At 44.8% G+C, this 13192-nt stretch overlaps 1 protein-coding gene across 1 annotated transcript in view; it reads right to left on the minus strand.

Moving 5' to 3' along the window:
* The window catches only part of TADA1 (transcriptional adaptor 1), a 28681-nt gene that overhangs the window by 11539 nt on the left and 3950 nt on the right, over positions 1-13192 (minus strand). The window contains exons 2-3 of the mRNA XM_063133805.1: positions 10486-10577; positions 9948-10013 (exon numbers count right to left, since the gene is read on the minus strand). Coding sequence (XP_062989875.1) covers positions 9948-10013; positions 10486-10577 — 158 coding nt within the window. The remainder of the gene's footprint in view (positions 1-9947; positions 10014-10485; positions 10578-13192) is intronic.

Here is a 13192-nt window from a genome sequence, read left to right on the forward strand (position 1 = left end):
CAGACTGGAGCAATGATGGATTTTGGTTGTTAAAAGTTAGCCAGGATTGGTTTGGTGTGCCTCATGAACGCCCAACTCACCAAAGACAATTCTGGTCCTGCACACTCACAGGTCACCCAAATGTATCCATTTATGGGAGGCAAGGAAAGTGTCCCTAACAAGTGTCCCTTCCCTGCCCCTTCTGCTGCCTTCTGAATTGCTCTGAGTCGCAGCAGGAACATTCTGAGCATGTACAGGTAGCACACATTCTCACTAACCACCAACCGGCAAGAGAACTTAACAGTGGAGGAGATTCTGAATGCTTTGGGAGAAGAGGAAGCAAATCCAGTTATACATTGGTTTTTGCTTGAACTGGGTGGTGGCGGCGGCGATGGTGTGAGATTTGGAAGACTTGGAGAGGTAGAGGGTCCCTGCCCACTTTGCCCATAATGTTGTGCCGTCAGTGGTTTTGGTAAAGTGAAACAAAGTGTATCCTATTTATGTTCATATATGAAAAAATTAATCTGGATCTTTAGGATTCAGGATTGTAGACAAAAGGTAAAGGTCAATTATACTGAGACAGACTTGCAACTTGATTCTATAAATGTTTACCTGGAAGTAAACAGCATTTTAGTTCTCAGATATTTAAAACAATCCCCACAGTTGTTGAACCATACTTTTCAGTTTGTTTCTATTCTGTACTTGTCCGGTGTTACAATTTATTGCCTGCTTCCTTTTCTACTTTTGCAGATTTATGCAACCACCTCTGCCTGTCTGTCTGCTTGCCACTTAAGACACTCCTTGTTTGCTCATCCAAGGTCTGCAGGGTACACAGATACTGTCTGAGTTTGGATTTATTCTTGCCCATTTCCTTCATTGCTAAGATTTTTGCACACAGATTACGTAGCTCTCCCATGCTGCGACAAATTGCGGCAGAGCAATACATGAGATTAACTTAGAATCAAAGAGTAAAAAATAATTGGGGGTGTAATACAAAGAAGTGGCACAGTTTCCTTTGCAGCGTTGAGGAAACAGGGAACCAGTCGCTGGAAAAGATTTCAACTACTGAAGTTCTTCCTATCTGCTATTTTGGTCAGCAAGTGAGAAAGTTCACAAGAAGCAGAATAGCTTTCCTTATCATGAGATTTTTGGGATTTGGCAAAGAGAACAAACTGCACATGAGCACACTATCAGAAAGGATAGCATAAGACTGCCAAAAGACAGGCAGATACCTTGCAGGCTCCAGACGTATTTATGTTCTGTTTTGTTAAATACATTTCTTGCCTCCATGGTTGCAGAGATAAATTTGAAAACACAGTGACAATGTCATTGAAAGACTCAGTTACAGACATGTGAATTGCAAGAGCTACAAATGTATTATGTCTTCAAATCTTATGCTGTAGAATTCTTGTTATTATTACTGTAGTAGTAGTAGTAGTAGTAGTAGTACATTGCACTTTAAAAAGTAGCATAAACTTCAAAGAAATCCCTCTGCAGAATAAATGGATTTAAGCCACCGTTCACTGGAAAAATTCAGCTGTGAGATAGAAATGTCATGACCAATGGTCTGATCCCTACCATACTTTTTACAAAATATGAGAATTTGTGTAAATAAATTTGCAAGCAGGCTACAAGCCATCACAAAAAGGGAGTATTCACATGTACCATAGAGACGTCTTTCTAGATGAACATGCCTTCTTGTGGACTTGTACATGCGATTCTTCTGTGGGAATCAGCTCCGTTATAGGAATTATATCAGATAAATCAATAGAATTAGTTTTCATATTCCTACCTAAAGGGAAATGAGTTAGCTCCAGGTTCTACTGAGTCAGTGTACTTCAGTAGAAAGACAGCAGGACTTGGGACTTACCAGGGTTGTTTTAAGGGAAACATGAAACAGGTTGCAGATCAGTTTGCAAACTAAAGATGCTGTGTAAATAAGCAGCAGTGATAGTAAGGAACTCACGTAAGGTATCAAGAATGTAAGACTAGAAAATGGCACTTGAGTCAACAGTTCAAAAGGATAGGAATTTATTCATCAATGCAACTCTTTCATGCCATCTATTCCTCCTGCATTACACCCAGAAATTTTGCAATATGCTCACACAAAATCAGGAGTTATCCCAGCACATCGCTTGATATTTTGAGGTGCATCTGTTACATTACCTTGAAATGACTGAGCAAGAGTTCGCAAAGTAAGGCACACTTGGGGGCTGTTCAGACAACACGCTAAGCCATGGTTATTGCTAACCCTTTTGCAGCAAACAGTTAGTGAGTGTGTTAGTGGTCACATGGCATGCTAAGTCATGGTTCACACGACATGCTAAGAGATGGGCACCTTCATAAAGCTATGCGGCAGCCCCGAAGCCTGGTGCATCATGGCCACTGCCAGGCATGACAACCTCTACCCCTGGCTCTCCAGATGAAGAAACGTGGATACAGATGCACCCCCAAGCAGTGCAAGGACAAGCTCCATGAGTTCAAGAAGTTCAAGGAGATCGTCATACACAACAAGAGAAGTGGGGTAGAGCCACACACCGTGCCCTTCTATGACAAGCTGGCACAGCTTCTGGAGGAGTGCTACGACGTTGTGTCAGGAATATACTGTGGGCAGTGGGGTTGCCCCAGCCATGGCCACATGCCAACACGAGCTGCCCCCCAAAGGGCAGTCCTCAGCTCAGGGTGACACCTCCAGTAGCTCTAACCCACAGTGACAGCAGAAGGCCTACACCCACACATGCACATCCCTCACCAATACGCCCCTGGGGAAGGGTGCATCTGACTCATGCCCGCTCTTGCCCACAGGCATGGCCAGTGGCTCTTCCAGCCCCTCTCTGCTGCCACAGCAACCTTGCAGGGCCTTCACGGCCCTGGTGTCCTCCAGCAGCACCTCACCTGCCACCCTCTCATCCAGCACCACCAGCCTACCAGCTTTCCTCAGCCACGTTCAAGGAGACCCTCAGCCAGGGGCTGTGTCAGGTTCTGTCCAGCACCACCTGGTGGCCGCAGTGCACCTTGCCAACCGCAGAGTAGTTGCAGGATCCAGGCTCATATCAGCAGGCACTCCCAGATGGGCTGATGCAGACCAGCTGGGAGCAGCCAGGAAAGGGCTATATAAGAGCTGCATTTCCACTCCAGCCTTTGCCACAGCAACATGGTCTCCTGTAGCCCATTCCTGTGATTCCAGACTGTCTGCTTTGCCTCTGGCCCTGCTTGAACCCTGTTGCTCCTGGACTGTGAATGTCTCTGGTCCTGCTTGGACTCTGTTTTGCCTTTGGACTCTGAACCCTGCTTGCTTCTGGACCTTGCCTTTGCCTCCAGTCTTGCCTGGACTCTGTTGCCGGTTCCACCACCATCTATCCTGGCCCTGGTGTTCCTGTGCTGAGGCCTTGCTGCCCATGCCCTGGACCCTGACAGGCTGCATGCCTACAGCTCACATTCCCACAGACTCTGCAGAGGGATGACATCCCAAGGCCCTCATGCCTGCATTTGCCCCACACAGATCCCCTGCCATGGCCCTCATGCTCACAGCTGGTGTAGAAGGAGCAGCGACCAACTGGAGCACAGTCTGGGAGTCTAGGAGCAGCCATCAAGGAAGACTGTGGACAGCTTTGCCTCCAGACATGAGGGAGGAGATGGACATCTGCCCTGAGATCCTCCTGGCTGGCCCAGCACTGCAGTCCACAGTGCCGCCCAGGCAGCTCAGTGAGGAAGTGGAGCAAGAAAGCACAGGATGCACCATTCTGGACTTGGACCAGTGCATCCTTGACTCCATTACGTAGAATGTGACTGTCACACCTGATCTCGAAGGTGAAATGGAGCACACTGTCCTAACGGAGGTGACTCAGGTCCTGCCCCCTAAGCTGTCACTTTTCTGTGAAGAGCTGCAACACATCTTTATGCAGCCCAGCAATTACACCTTTGTGGGATTCACCAGCATGGAGGGGGATGTGCTTGAGCCACAAGGCAATTGACCTTGACCTTGGCCACAGAGATGGATGACAGTGCACAGCAGCAAGATGAAGAAATGTAGGAGCCACAGGCCCCCAAAGAGGAGCCGCCTTCACCACCTTCTGCTGTGGACCAAACAGCCCCTCCACGACATGCCCACCCAATGACGAATGCCCAGAGGTGTATACATATGCGCAACAAGCACAAAGCAGATAGGCTGCAGATGGCAAAGCACCTGGTCACAGCCACAGAGGTCGCTGGAGGAAGAATCCACATGCTGTTCACATGCATGGCGGCCAAGGAGCACATCCTGACAGCCTGGGCAACACGCACGGCTACGCAGAGCATGGATGGCTGCGCCCAGGCCATGAGGGAGTCAGAAGAAACACAAAAGAAGGCTCTCCACCCTGTGGTCGGAATATAAAGAGAGTCAAACAAAGCTTCTATTGTGGTGTAAATGCCACTGTAATCATATCTGTATTGTTGCAAATCATCTATTTTAGATGAATAATCAAGGTGAGCGTAACAAAGGTGTAACTAAGTATGACACTATAATTAACACTGAGATACACATCCAAGTTGTAACATGCATATACAGTAATAAAGTTAAATACGTCAATGTAACAAAAGTCACAAATTACATGTACTGGTCTAATGCATGAATATACCACACATAACATAATACGACAATAATGCATGTAAACCCAGACGATCAAACGATATATCGTATGATGGATATCAGTGCCTCTGAGCCAAACCCACAAGGTAATCCCAAGTGTCAGCATTCAGGTTATTCACTCTTAAACACCTGCATATCATCAGTGTGGATTGGTAGGCTGCTACAGGTAAAAGTCTTGTATATCACTGTGGTAGAACTTGTTACAACTAGGATGTGTATTTTGGTGCTAATCACAGTGTCATACTTAGTTACACCTTTGTTATGCTCACCTTGATTAATTATCTAAAACAGATGATTTGCAACAATACAGATGTGATTGCAGTGGCATTTACACCACAATAGAACCTTCGGTTCCGACCACAGGGTGGAGATCCTTCTTTTGTGCTCTCATAGTAGGGTTTTTCTCTCCTTTTTTGTGGTTTACTTCATTAGGGAGTTGGGGCAGTCTCTACATGCAGGCCTTCGCGACCATGGGGAGGCCATGGTGACGGCTGCCACCAACCGAATCATCGAACGAGCCCTTCGGGAACGCGTGGCTGCCATGGACTGCCATAGGGAAGCAATCTGCTCGTTAGCTACATCCTTCCAAGGAGACAGCCACAAGCCCCCTATATGCCTCCATAGGGATACCTGCCCCGCCTCCTGGCCCTGCATATGGGCTCCAATATCCACCACCAGGGGGAGAAATGGGAGGTGGTGCACGCCGCCGCTCTGGAAGCCTACCTAAGCGTGCCTGCACCATCCTGTAGACTTGGATGATGAGGGTGAGGAAGGTTCACAGGAGGTGGGCCCCCTATTACCTCTCCCCTTGCCTTCTGCTCTATACCCTCTGTTGAGGTGTGTGGACACCACACCATGCTCCCTCCGCATTATGCCTCCTAGCTCCTGTAGCAACTGCTTTTGGGCAGCGCAGCTGGACGCTCAAGGCCAAGCGGCTCCACCACATCCGCAACAATGTCGCTGCTTGCAGAGTTGTCCCATGAAAAACAATCCATTTGCTCATTTCATCAGAAATCCCGGGAGATGCCAGCACCCTCTCATTCAGGGCGGGCCAAAGGGGCCCGGCCCGCCCTTTGCCGCCAGCAAAGTGGACTTCTGTGGTGATGAGGTGTGTGGGGACAGGGGGCCGGGAGATGGAGGGGACACTGTTGGGGCTGTTGACACTGACGCCTGCTTCCCCCCCTCTCCTCTCCACCCTTCTCAACCCCCCACCCCCAAATGACAGTGAAATGCCTTGAGCAATGCTTGGCCATGCTCAGCAGCCTGCACCTGCAAGTGGAGCGTCACCTGCGGTCTCTGTACGACCTCATGCATGCTCTTGAGCTTCTGCCTCTCCGCCTTCACATCACTATCCCCATTACTAATGAGTAGACTATGAGCTATAGCAGGCAGAAGCTGTGCACTTCAAAGAGACAAAAGCCTAATTTTCTTCTCACAAAGCTCGAGCTGCTGCAATGAGGTGAGTGGAATTATGCAGGTTATCCTGGGCCGGTGTTCACTGATAGATCTACTTCGACTTACTTAAGGGGGTGGTGCCAAGTCCAAGGATCTGTGTGCAGGTCCCTCTGATCTCACGGGAAGGAAATCGAATTTGCCCTTAAGGTTTTCATGTATAATTCATACTTGCGGCATAAATGTAGGACTCTTTTGGCTAGAGAACAGATTGTGTGTCACAGATAATGAAATTGCAGCTGTGCTTTGGTTATATTCCACCACCACCACCCAAAAAACCCTCACCAAACAGAAAATTAATGCCATCTTGGCCGGAAGCAGGCAAATTTGCAAAATTCAGAATCTGCTCTAGTAAATAATTCAGATATTATTATAACAGGAGAAAAATCAATCCTCCCACAGCGTTGTCTTCCTCGCACAGAGTAATGGCTAATTTCCTCAACACAAGCAGCCCTTCTTTTCTCCACGAGGCAGAATATGGAGAAACTAGCGTGAGAACTGTTGCTTACAAAGCACAACTGGGAACTTCTGGTGAAAGGGCATTTGGCATAAAGATATAACTTTGCCCAAACAAGGAGCAATCAAGGCTAACAATAAAGAAGGAATGGCAGGCTGATAATACCCTTATCTCATAAGAAGTAAAGAGTAGCTCCGTTGGCCCATGAGAAAACCCACAGTTAAGCAATACCTTTATTTCAGAGAGATGCACCAGGAGTCTCACCTCCACTGTTGCAAGGCAGTGATATGGGGATTTTCCACTACTATAGCATGGAAATTTTTCTACTTTTAATAACCTTTCTTGGGTGCCAACCCCTAGGAAAGCAGATATATTTCTTCGCACATCTCTTCGGGCATGCTAAAATTAGTGTGTGAAGTTTTAGTGCTACCTTGCCTCTGCTTAAAATCTACACATCACGCCAGTCCTTTTACAACTTCATTGGCTGCCAGTCCAGGTCCGGGCCCGATTCAAAGTGCTGGTATTGACATTTAAAGCCCTAAACGGTTTGGGGCCAGGTTATCTGAAGGAACGCCTCCTCCCATATGTACCTGCCCAGACCTTAAGATCATCCACAGGGGCCCTTCTCCGTGAGCCAAAGGAAGTGAGGCAGTTGGCTACCAGGAGCAGGGCCTTCTCTGCTGTGGCACCCCGGCTGTGGAATGAGCTCCCCAGAGAGGTCCGCCTGGTGCCTACACTGTACTCCTTTTGTCGCCAGCTGAAGACCTTTTTATTCTCTCAGTATTTTAACACTTAATTTAACTTAAATTTAAATTTTTCTGTTTTAATTCTGTATTTTAATCCTATATCAATTTCTGCTGTCTGGTTTTAAGGGTTTTTAGGTTGTTGGTTATTTTATTGTCTCCTCATGGTTTTAATTTTTGTGAACCGCCCAGAGAGCTTTGGCTATTGGGCAGTATAAAAATGTAATAAATAATATAATATAATATTGAGTTGTCGTATTTTAAGACAGATACAAGTATTCCAATAAAAATAATTCCCATGTAAGTCTTTGAATTTGTTTGAATGTATAATTTAAAACACTGTACATAAACTTTGGTGGGTTTTTTCCTCTGAACAAATATTTCAGTTTAACTGCTTTTGGCTGTTGGAAAAAACTTTTTAATATTTACACAGCATGTAAAATTAACATGATATACTTTCTTAGCTTTGTTTATTAATGTGCTAAATCAGATCTCCATCAATTTAGGGCAGTGAAAACTTTCCCAGAAAACCCACATCACTTCTGCAAAGACAACGCATCACACATAGGTAAGCAAGGGAGGGTTTGCCTTTTGAGAGGAAGCCCTCAAAGCACTTTCCATATTTGCCCCTGACCCATTCCAGAGTTCTGCAACACCCAGAGCTAAGGCTTATAGTTCCACTATCCCAGTGCAGAAAAAGAGGACTCCTGTTGTACAAATTCAGGTAGGCACTGGGAATCACAGCCACCTTTGCTGTTGAACAGTGACCACTACACTCTAGTTTTGGGTACTGCTGGCCAAACACCTCTCACCCATCTTCCTTGCAGGATCACAGCTAGAGCACATGAAATAGAACCAACAGTAACCAGAGACAATGTTCCTATGCAACTCCTCCCACTGGATGTGCAAATACTGTCGTGACATCATCTCTCCCATGAGGTACATCCTGAAACATGCACAACAGTGACACTACCATGTGAGTGCGCACGCAATGGAGGGGGGATGGGCAAAGACATATGCAATGGCAAAGCAACAGTTCTGTGGCAACACTCTCTCTTGATTAATCCTTCACTTATCTCTCATCGGTGCTGCCCATAGTGTATGACTACCCATGTTTCACTTGTTTCTCTACAGGAAACAACTGCAGAGGCGACCACAAGTGAGGCCTACAATAGCAGAAGTGACCAGTAGGAAGCCAGTTAGAGGAGGAATTGGCACAATTTCCCTCCTAGGGGTCCTCCTGTCCCCTACATTGCAGATGGAAATATAACAGGTACAGTTATACTCAGCATGAAGACGCAGTGATAGAGGAAGCAGCACCTACTGCGCTACTGTCTGTTATGCAGCTTTCAGAGGCACAGGGCTCCTGCAAGAAGAACAATGAAACCCATTTTTATGTGATGCTGTCAGAACTCTTCCTGCCACTGATACCATTCAATGAAGGCTGTGATTGTTGCAGCTAGTGAGTGTAGTTGTCCCTCAGATGTCTTCAAGGTGAGACACACTACAGTGGGTTCACCATTACCACATGCCAGCCCTTTCTCTTGTTACTGATTTTTAATGTCTCCAGAGAATCCTTTTTTTTTTTAGCTGCATGAGAAGAATGCACAGATTGTAATTTTGTTTGGGAACGTCCTGCATATTTTTCATGCTCATCCTTTGGAGTATGAAAGTCAATGTGTGAACCGCCCAGTATTTGTGCCACCTTATTTGTTTACTATTCCAAGGAAGGCACCCTCTTAGCTTCTGAGAATTAAGTAGGAAATTATTCACAACGCTGGATACTGAGGATTAACCAAACTCCCCCTTGAGTTCACAGGAAACCAGTTTGTCCCCTTCTGCAACCTGGACGTGTCTTCCTGCACTTTTTGGCAGACCTACAGGCTACCCCTGAAAGACTGTGCCCAATGATCAAACCTGGGACCTTTTGTATTCTAAATCTGTGCTCCTTCACATCTCCACATTGGGACATTTGCATAATGAACTACATTGCTGGTTGCCCTGGAGTGGGCCAGGGAGATAGAAGGGAGTGTGACCCTGGAAGTCTACAACAGTCCATCTTAACACTCTCTCCTTTGTGCTCCTGTGGCTGTGTATTTTTATTTATTTATATATTTATTACATTTTTATACCGCCCAATAGCCGAAGCTCTCTGGGCGGTTCACAAAAAGCTTGTTAGTTAGCTTGTTACTCTCCAGTTTCCATTCTCTTTATCGAACGCTTTGCTAATGTAAATGCGGTCCTTATCACTGCAGGCCTTTGAAAAAAGTGCTTTAAAGTCTGCACGCCATTCTACACTCAGCTAAAACGGAGTGTGAGAAATGGTTAAGTTTAGGTTGCAGGTCTTTCTTTTTTTTTTTACTCCCATTTCCCTGGGCCCATTCAATGTACATCTGCTACTGATGTGACTTATCAATTGCTATTTTATGGACCCTAGAATGGTGAGAAGCATATCAGCTTTCAAAAAAATCTATTTCGGGAAGAAAGTGCACCTGCTTCTAGGAAGTGAAACCACCAGGAACCTAGCATGTATCTCACCATACTAAAATAGTGCCAATACAGATCTTAACACGTGGCCAACAGTACTTATACACTATGAAGTTATCATTAGAATCACCCCTAAGGTAAGCACAGCTCAGCTCTACCGTATAGTCCAGATGCATGAGAGTTTTTAGAGTTGACTTACCAGGTGCAGAAACCAAGATTTGGCATCGTGTGAGAATAGCCAATAGGAAGTCATTGTGAGAGTGGACTGCCAGAAGAAAAAAAGACACATAAGGCTGGTTGCAGACGGTTTTACAAGGAAACATGTTTTTGCATTAGCATCATGAAGCTGTATGGAAGATGCCCCTTGAGCAGGTTGTGAGCATTATGCAAGAACACAAGTAAATATTGGGCATGTAATTCAGCATCCTAAGATTCTCAGGCTTCTGAAGAGCCATGATGGGGACTGCAAACGTATACCTGGAAGTGTATGAGCAAAGCCTGATGAAATCTCCAAAACCAAAGGGATGGCGAAATAAGGTCGCAATCAGTCATGGTGCAGAGATAATGTCTGATCGATCCTTACTCATGGCCTGCCCATAGCAGAATCATTTTTGAGTAACTAAACACAACTGAGATACTGCTTACTGCCCAGTAGTGCATTTAACCATAAGCTCATAAACATTTTAGGAATGCGCAATATGGAAGAAAGGCAGAAGAACAGAGTTAAGTTTTCTTACCATTGTCTTGTGTGAGAAGCCTTCGAGCTTCCAGGTCAAACTCTTCTTTGCTGATCTTTTGCTTAAACCACAGCTTCAAATTAGCCCAGTATCTGTGAAAAATATCAACAACATAATAACAATGGCCTTTGCCTTTCAAAAGCTGCCTTTTCCCTCTTAGACCCTTTAGGAGAGACCCTACATAGTTTCATAGAATATCATCAGAGGGACCTCAGGAGTCATCTAGTCCAAAGGTGAGCAGAACCTCAACCACAATTTATGTATTTCAGACTGATGGTGACTGTTCTGGGTCCTCAAATCCTGGAAACATTGCTGGGCTCCATTTTATATTCTGTGAGAGCCTGAGCACGGCACTCAGGAGTGTTATCTACAATAAAGTAGCATTTTATGCTCCAAATGCCTATTCTAGCATTGCCCCACTTGTGCTAATTAGAACACTTAAGAAACTGGTTGGAAATTACTGCGCAAGTGACTTTTTAATGTTTATTTTGAGGCAATTGAAAACTGTGTTCTCTGTAATTAAGCAATGCTTATACTGGTAGTTTTCCTGTTGTGCATTTCTAAAATGGAAAGTGTTTGAATATCAAATAAGCATACACAACCTGGAAGCTCTTTCATAACCCCCAAATGTACAGTATGTGACTGTCTTAGGGTGCAGTCCATGGGATTCCTTCCGAGATTCTTGCCTCCCTGTCCTCCAATCTCTGTATTTTTGCTAGACAGACTTTTAACATTTAGAAGGAGGCTGAGAATAAATCGTAGCCTGGCCTCTCCTTTCCCTCCTCTCTCAGGTTGATTATCTGACCTTGGAGAGGAAGCTGGCGCAGTTCTCTTTGAGCTCAGGTCAGGGGCAGATCTCTGACTCCCTCTTTCTGAGGTCAAAGGACTGTCTCTGATCTCAGAAGAGGGTTTCTGAGACATCCTATGATTCCTGGGACGCTTGCCCAGGGATCATAGGGTCGCTCTCTTAGTTACAACAGTTGTTAGAGAGAAAGATGTTCTGTGCTTGCTCTATCTAAAACGAATGAAAGTTTAAAAACAGAGCAAGTCTGGTGTTCTGACAATGCCCAGGTGTAGAATTTGTGCTGATGTTACTTCTTTCATAAGTCTAGCATCTGCAGCTTAAGATGAACTTTGCATGGTTGGCAAATGGGAATTTAAAAGCAGAGGATTCCCCCCCCCTTTGCCCTTCAGTGTTGTGAGGTTTCCTCCCTTGACCATTAGCATTTTCTCCTAAAGATTTTTTTTTTCAAACCTTGGGAATTCCCACAATATTTCCTTGTGTTCAGGTGGTGCAATTTTGGTTACATAAGCAACAGCACTCCTGCCTGAATGTTGTAAAAAGTGGGAATGATTTTAAAATTTCTGATCCACAGTAACTCAGATATAGATTAGTTTGCCTAACCTTGGGATCTCCAGTGACAACTCTCTTGGACAGGCTCCTTGCTCCTCATTTATACTTCTTGAGACTTTTTTTAAAATAATAAAAAAACATTACCCGGCATGCTGGGTTCAAAAGAGTGGTTTTGGGTTTTGGAGTTTAGACCCCACCTCTATCTGACACTTACATTTTTGAGCAGGTTACTTTTTTTTAGTCTCATCTGTTTGCTTTCTGGGAAATGAGTGTTTTGTGACCAGCCAAATTTTATGAATGGGTAACACACACACTCCCACTGTGGGAGCCATTTTGTGAGAGCACCCACAAAACTCTCTCAAAATTCCAAATGTGCCCATTGACCCAAAAAGGTTGGGGACCCCTGCTATAATTTCAAGTACGGCACTCAGATATAATGGAGGACAGGACCCTTACAAGTTGCATAAGAGAGAATTTTCATAGGTTTACTCCCCATGCAAAGGCCAGAAAGCGGAACTTAACAAAATTCTGTTTTCTACTTTACTATTAAAGATGTAGGAGCCCTGTCCTCAAGCATATCATCACCTTAATTAACCCCCCCCCCCCAAGTTTGACAACATTAATAAAACATTAGCATTCATGAATATTTCTGAAATGAAGCCATCATTGCAGTGATGGTTCACCTTTTCAGGAGCTTTTTCAGAATGGGTCACAGAGCTATGGACAAGTTAGAGGATAGTTCCCCAATGTAGTGTTTTGCAATTTAGAAGCCTGATGTTTAAGCCTTAATTAGTAGCTGTATAGCTGAATAGCCAACAGGGGGAGCTCAATTTCTCCATACAGCCTTCAAAAATAATGCTGCTCCTTCAAAAGAAATCTACTCTTAGGGTGGGGAGCACCAGGCTAAAATTCTACCACAAGGAAATAGTTTGTCTATCTGTACTCATATATTGAGCTTCTGATACAAACAACTTTGTAGCAATACTGACAATACCATCCATGTAAGGCAACTTCACTTGCTTCGAATGTTGTTACCATCCAAGTCCCAAAGAAGCATAAAATACCATTTTCAATTGTAAGACACCATCGATTGTAAGACGCATACTAATTTCAGTACCACCAACAGAAAAAAAACATCCTAAGACACACCCGTGATTCTAAGACGCACCCCATTTTTAGAGAAGTTTATATGGGGGGGGGGGGAAGTGTGTCTTAGAATAGAAGAAATAGGGTAGGTTAGATGATATTTAATTACTGTTGATGTCAGTGAATGATTGCAAGTTCTATGGATTTTGAACTCCCAAGAGAACCTTACCCTCTGGCCAGCCAAAACACATTGGTTCATCGGAAACA

Source organism: Elgaria multicarinata, chromosome 1 (genome assembly GCF_023053635.1).
Source record: "Elgaria multicarinata webbii isolate HBS135686 ecotype San Diego chromosome 1, rElgMul1.1.pri, whole genome shotgun sequence".
Classification (NCBI taxonomy): domain Eukaryota; kingdom Metazoa; phylum Chordata; class Lepidosauria; order Squamata; family Anguidae; genus Elgaria; species Elgaria multicarinata.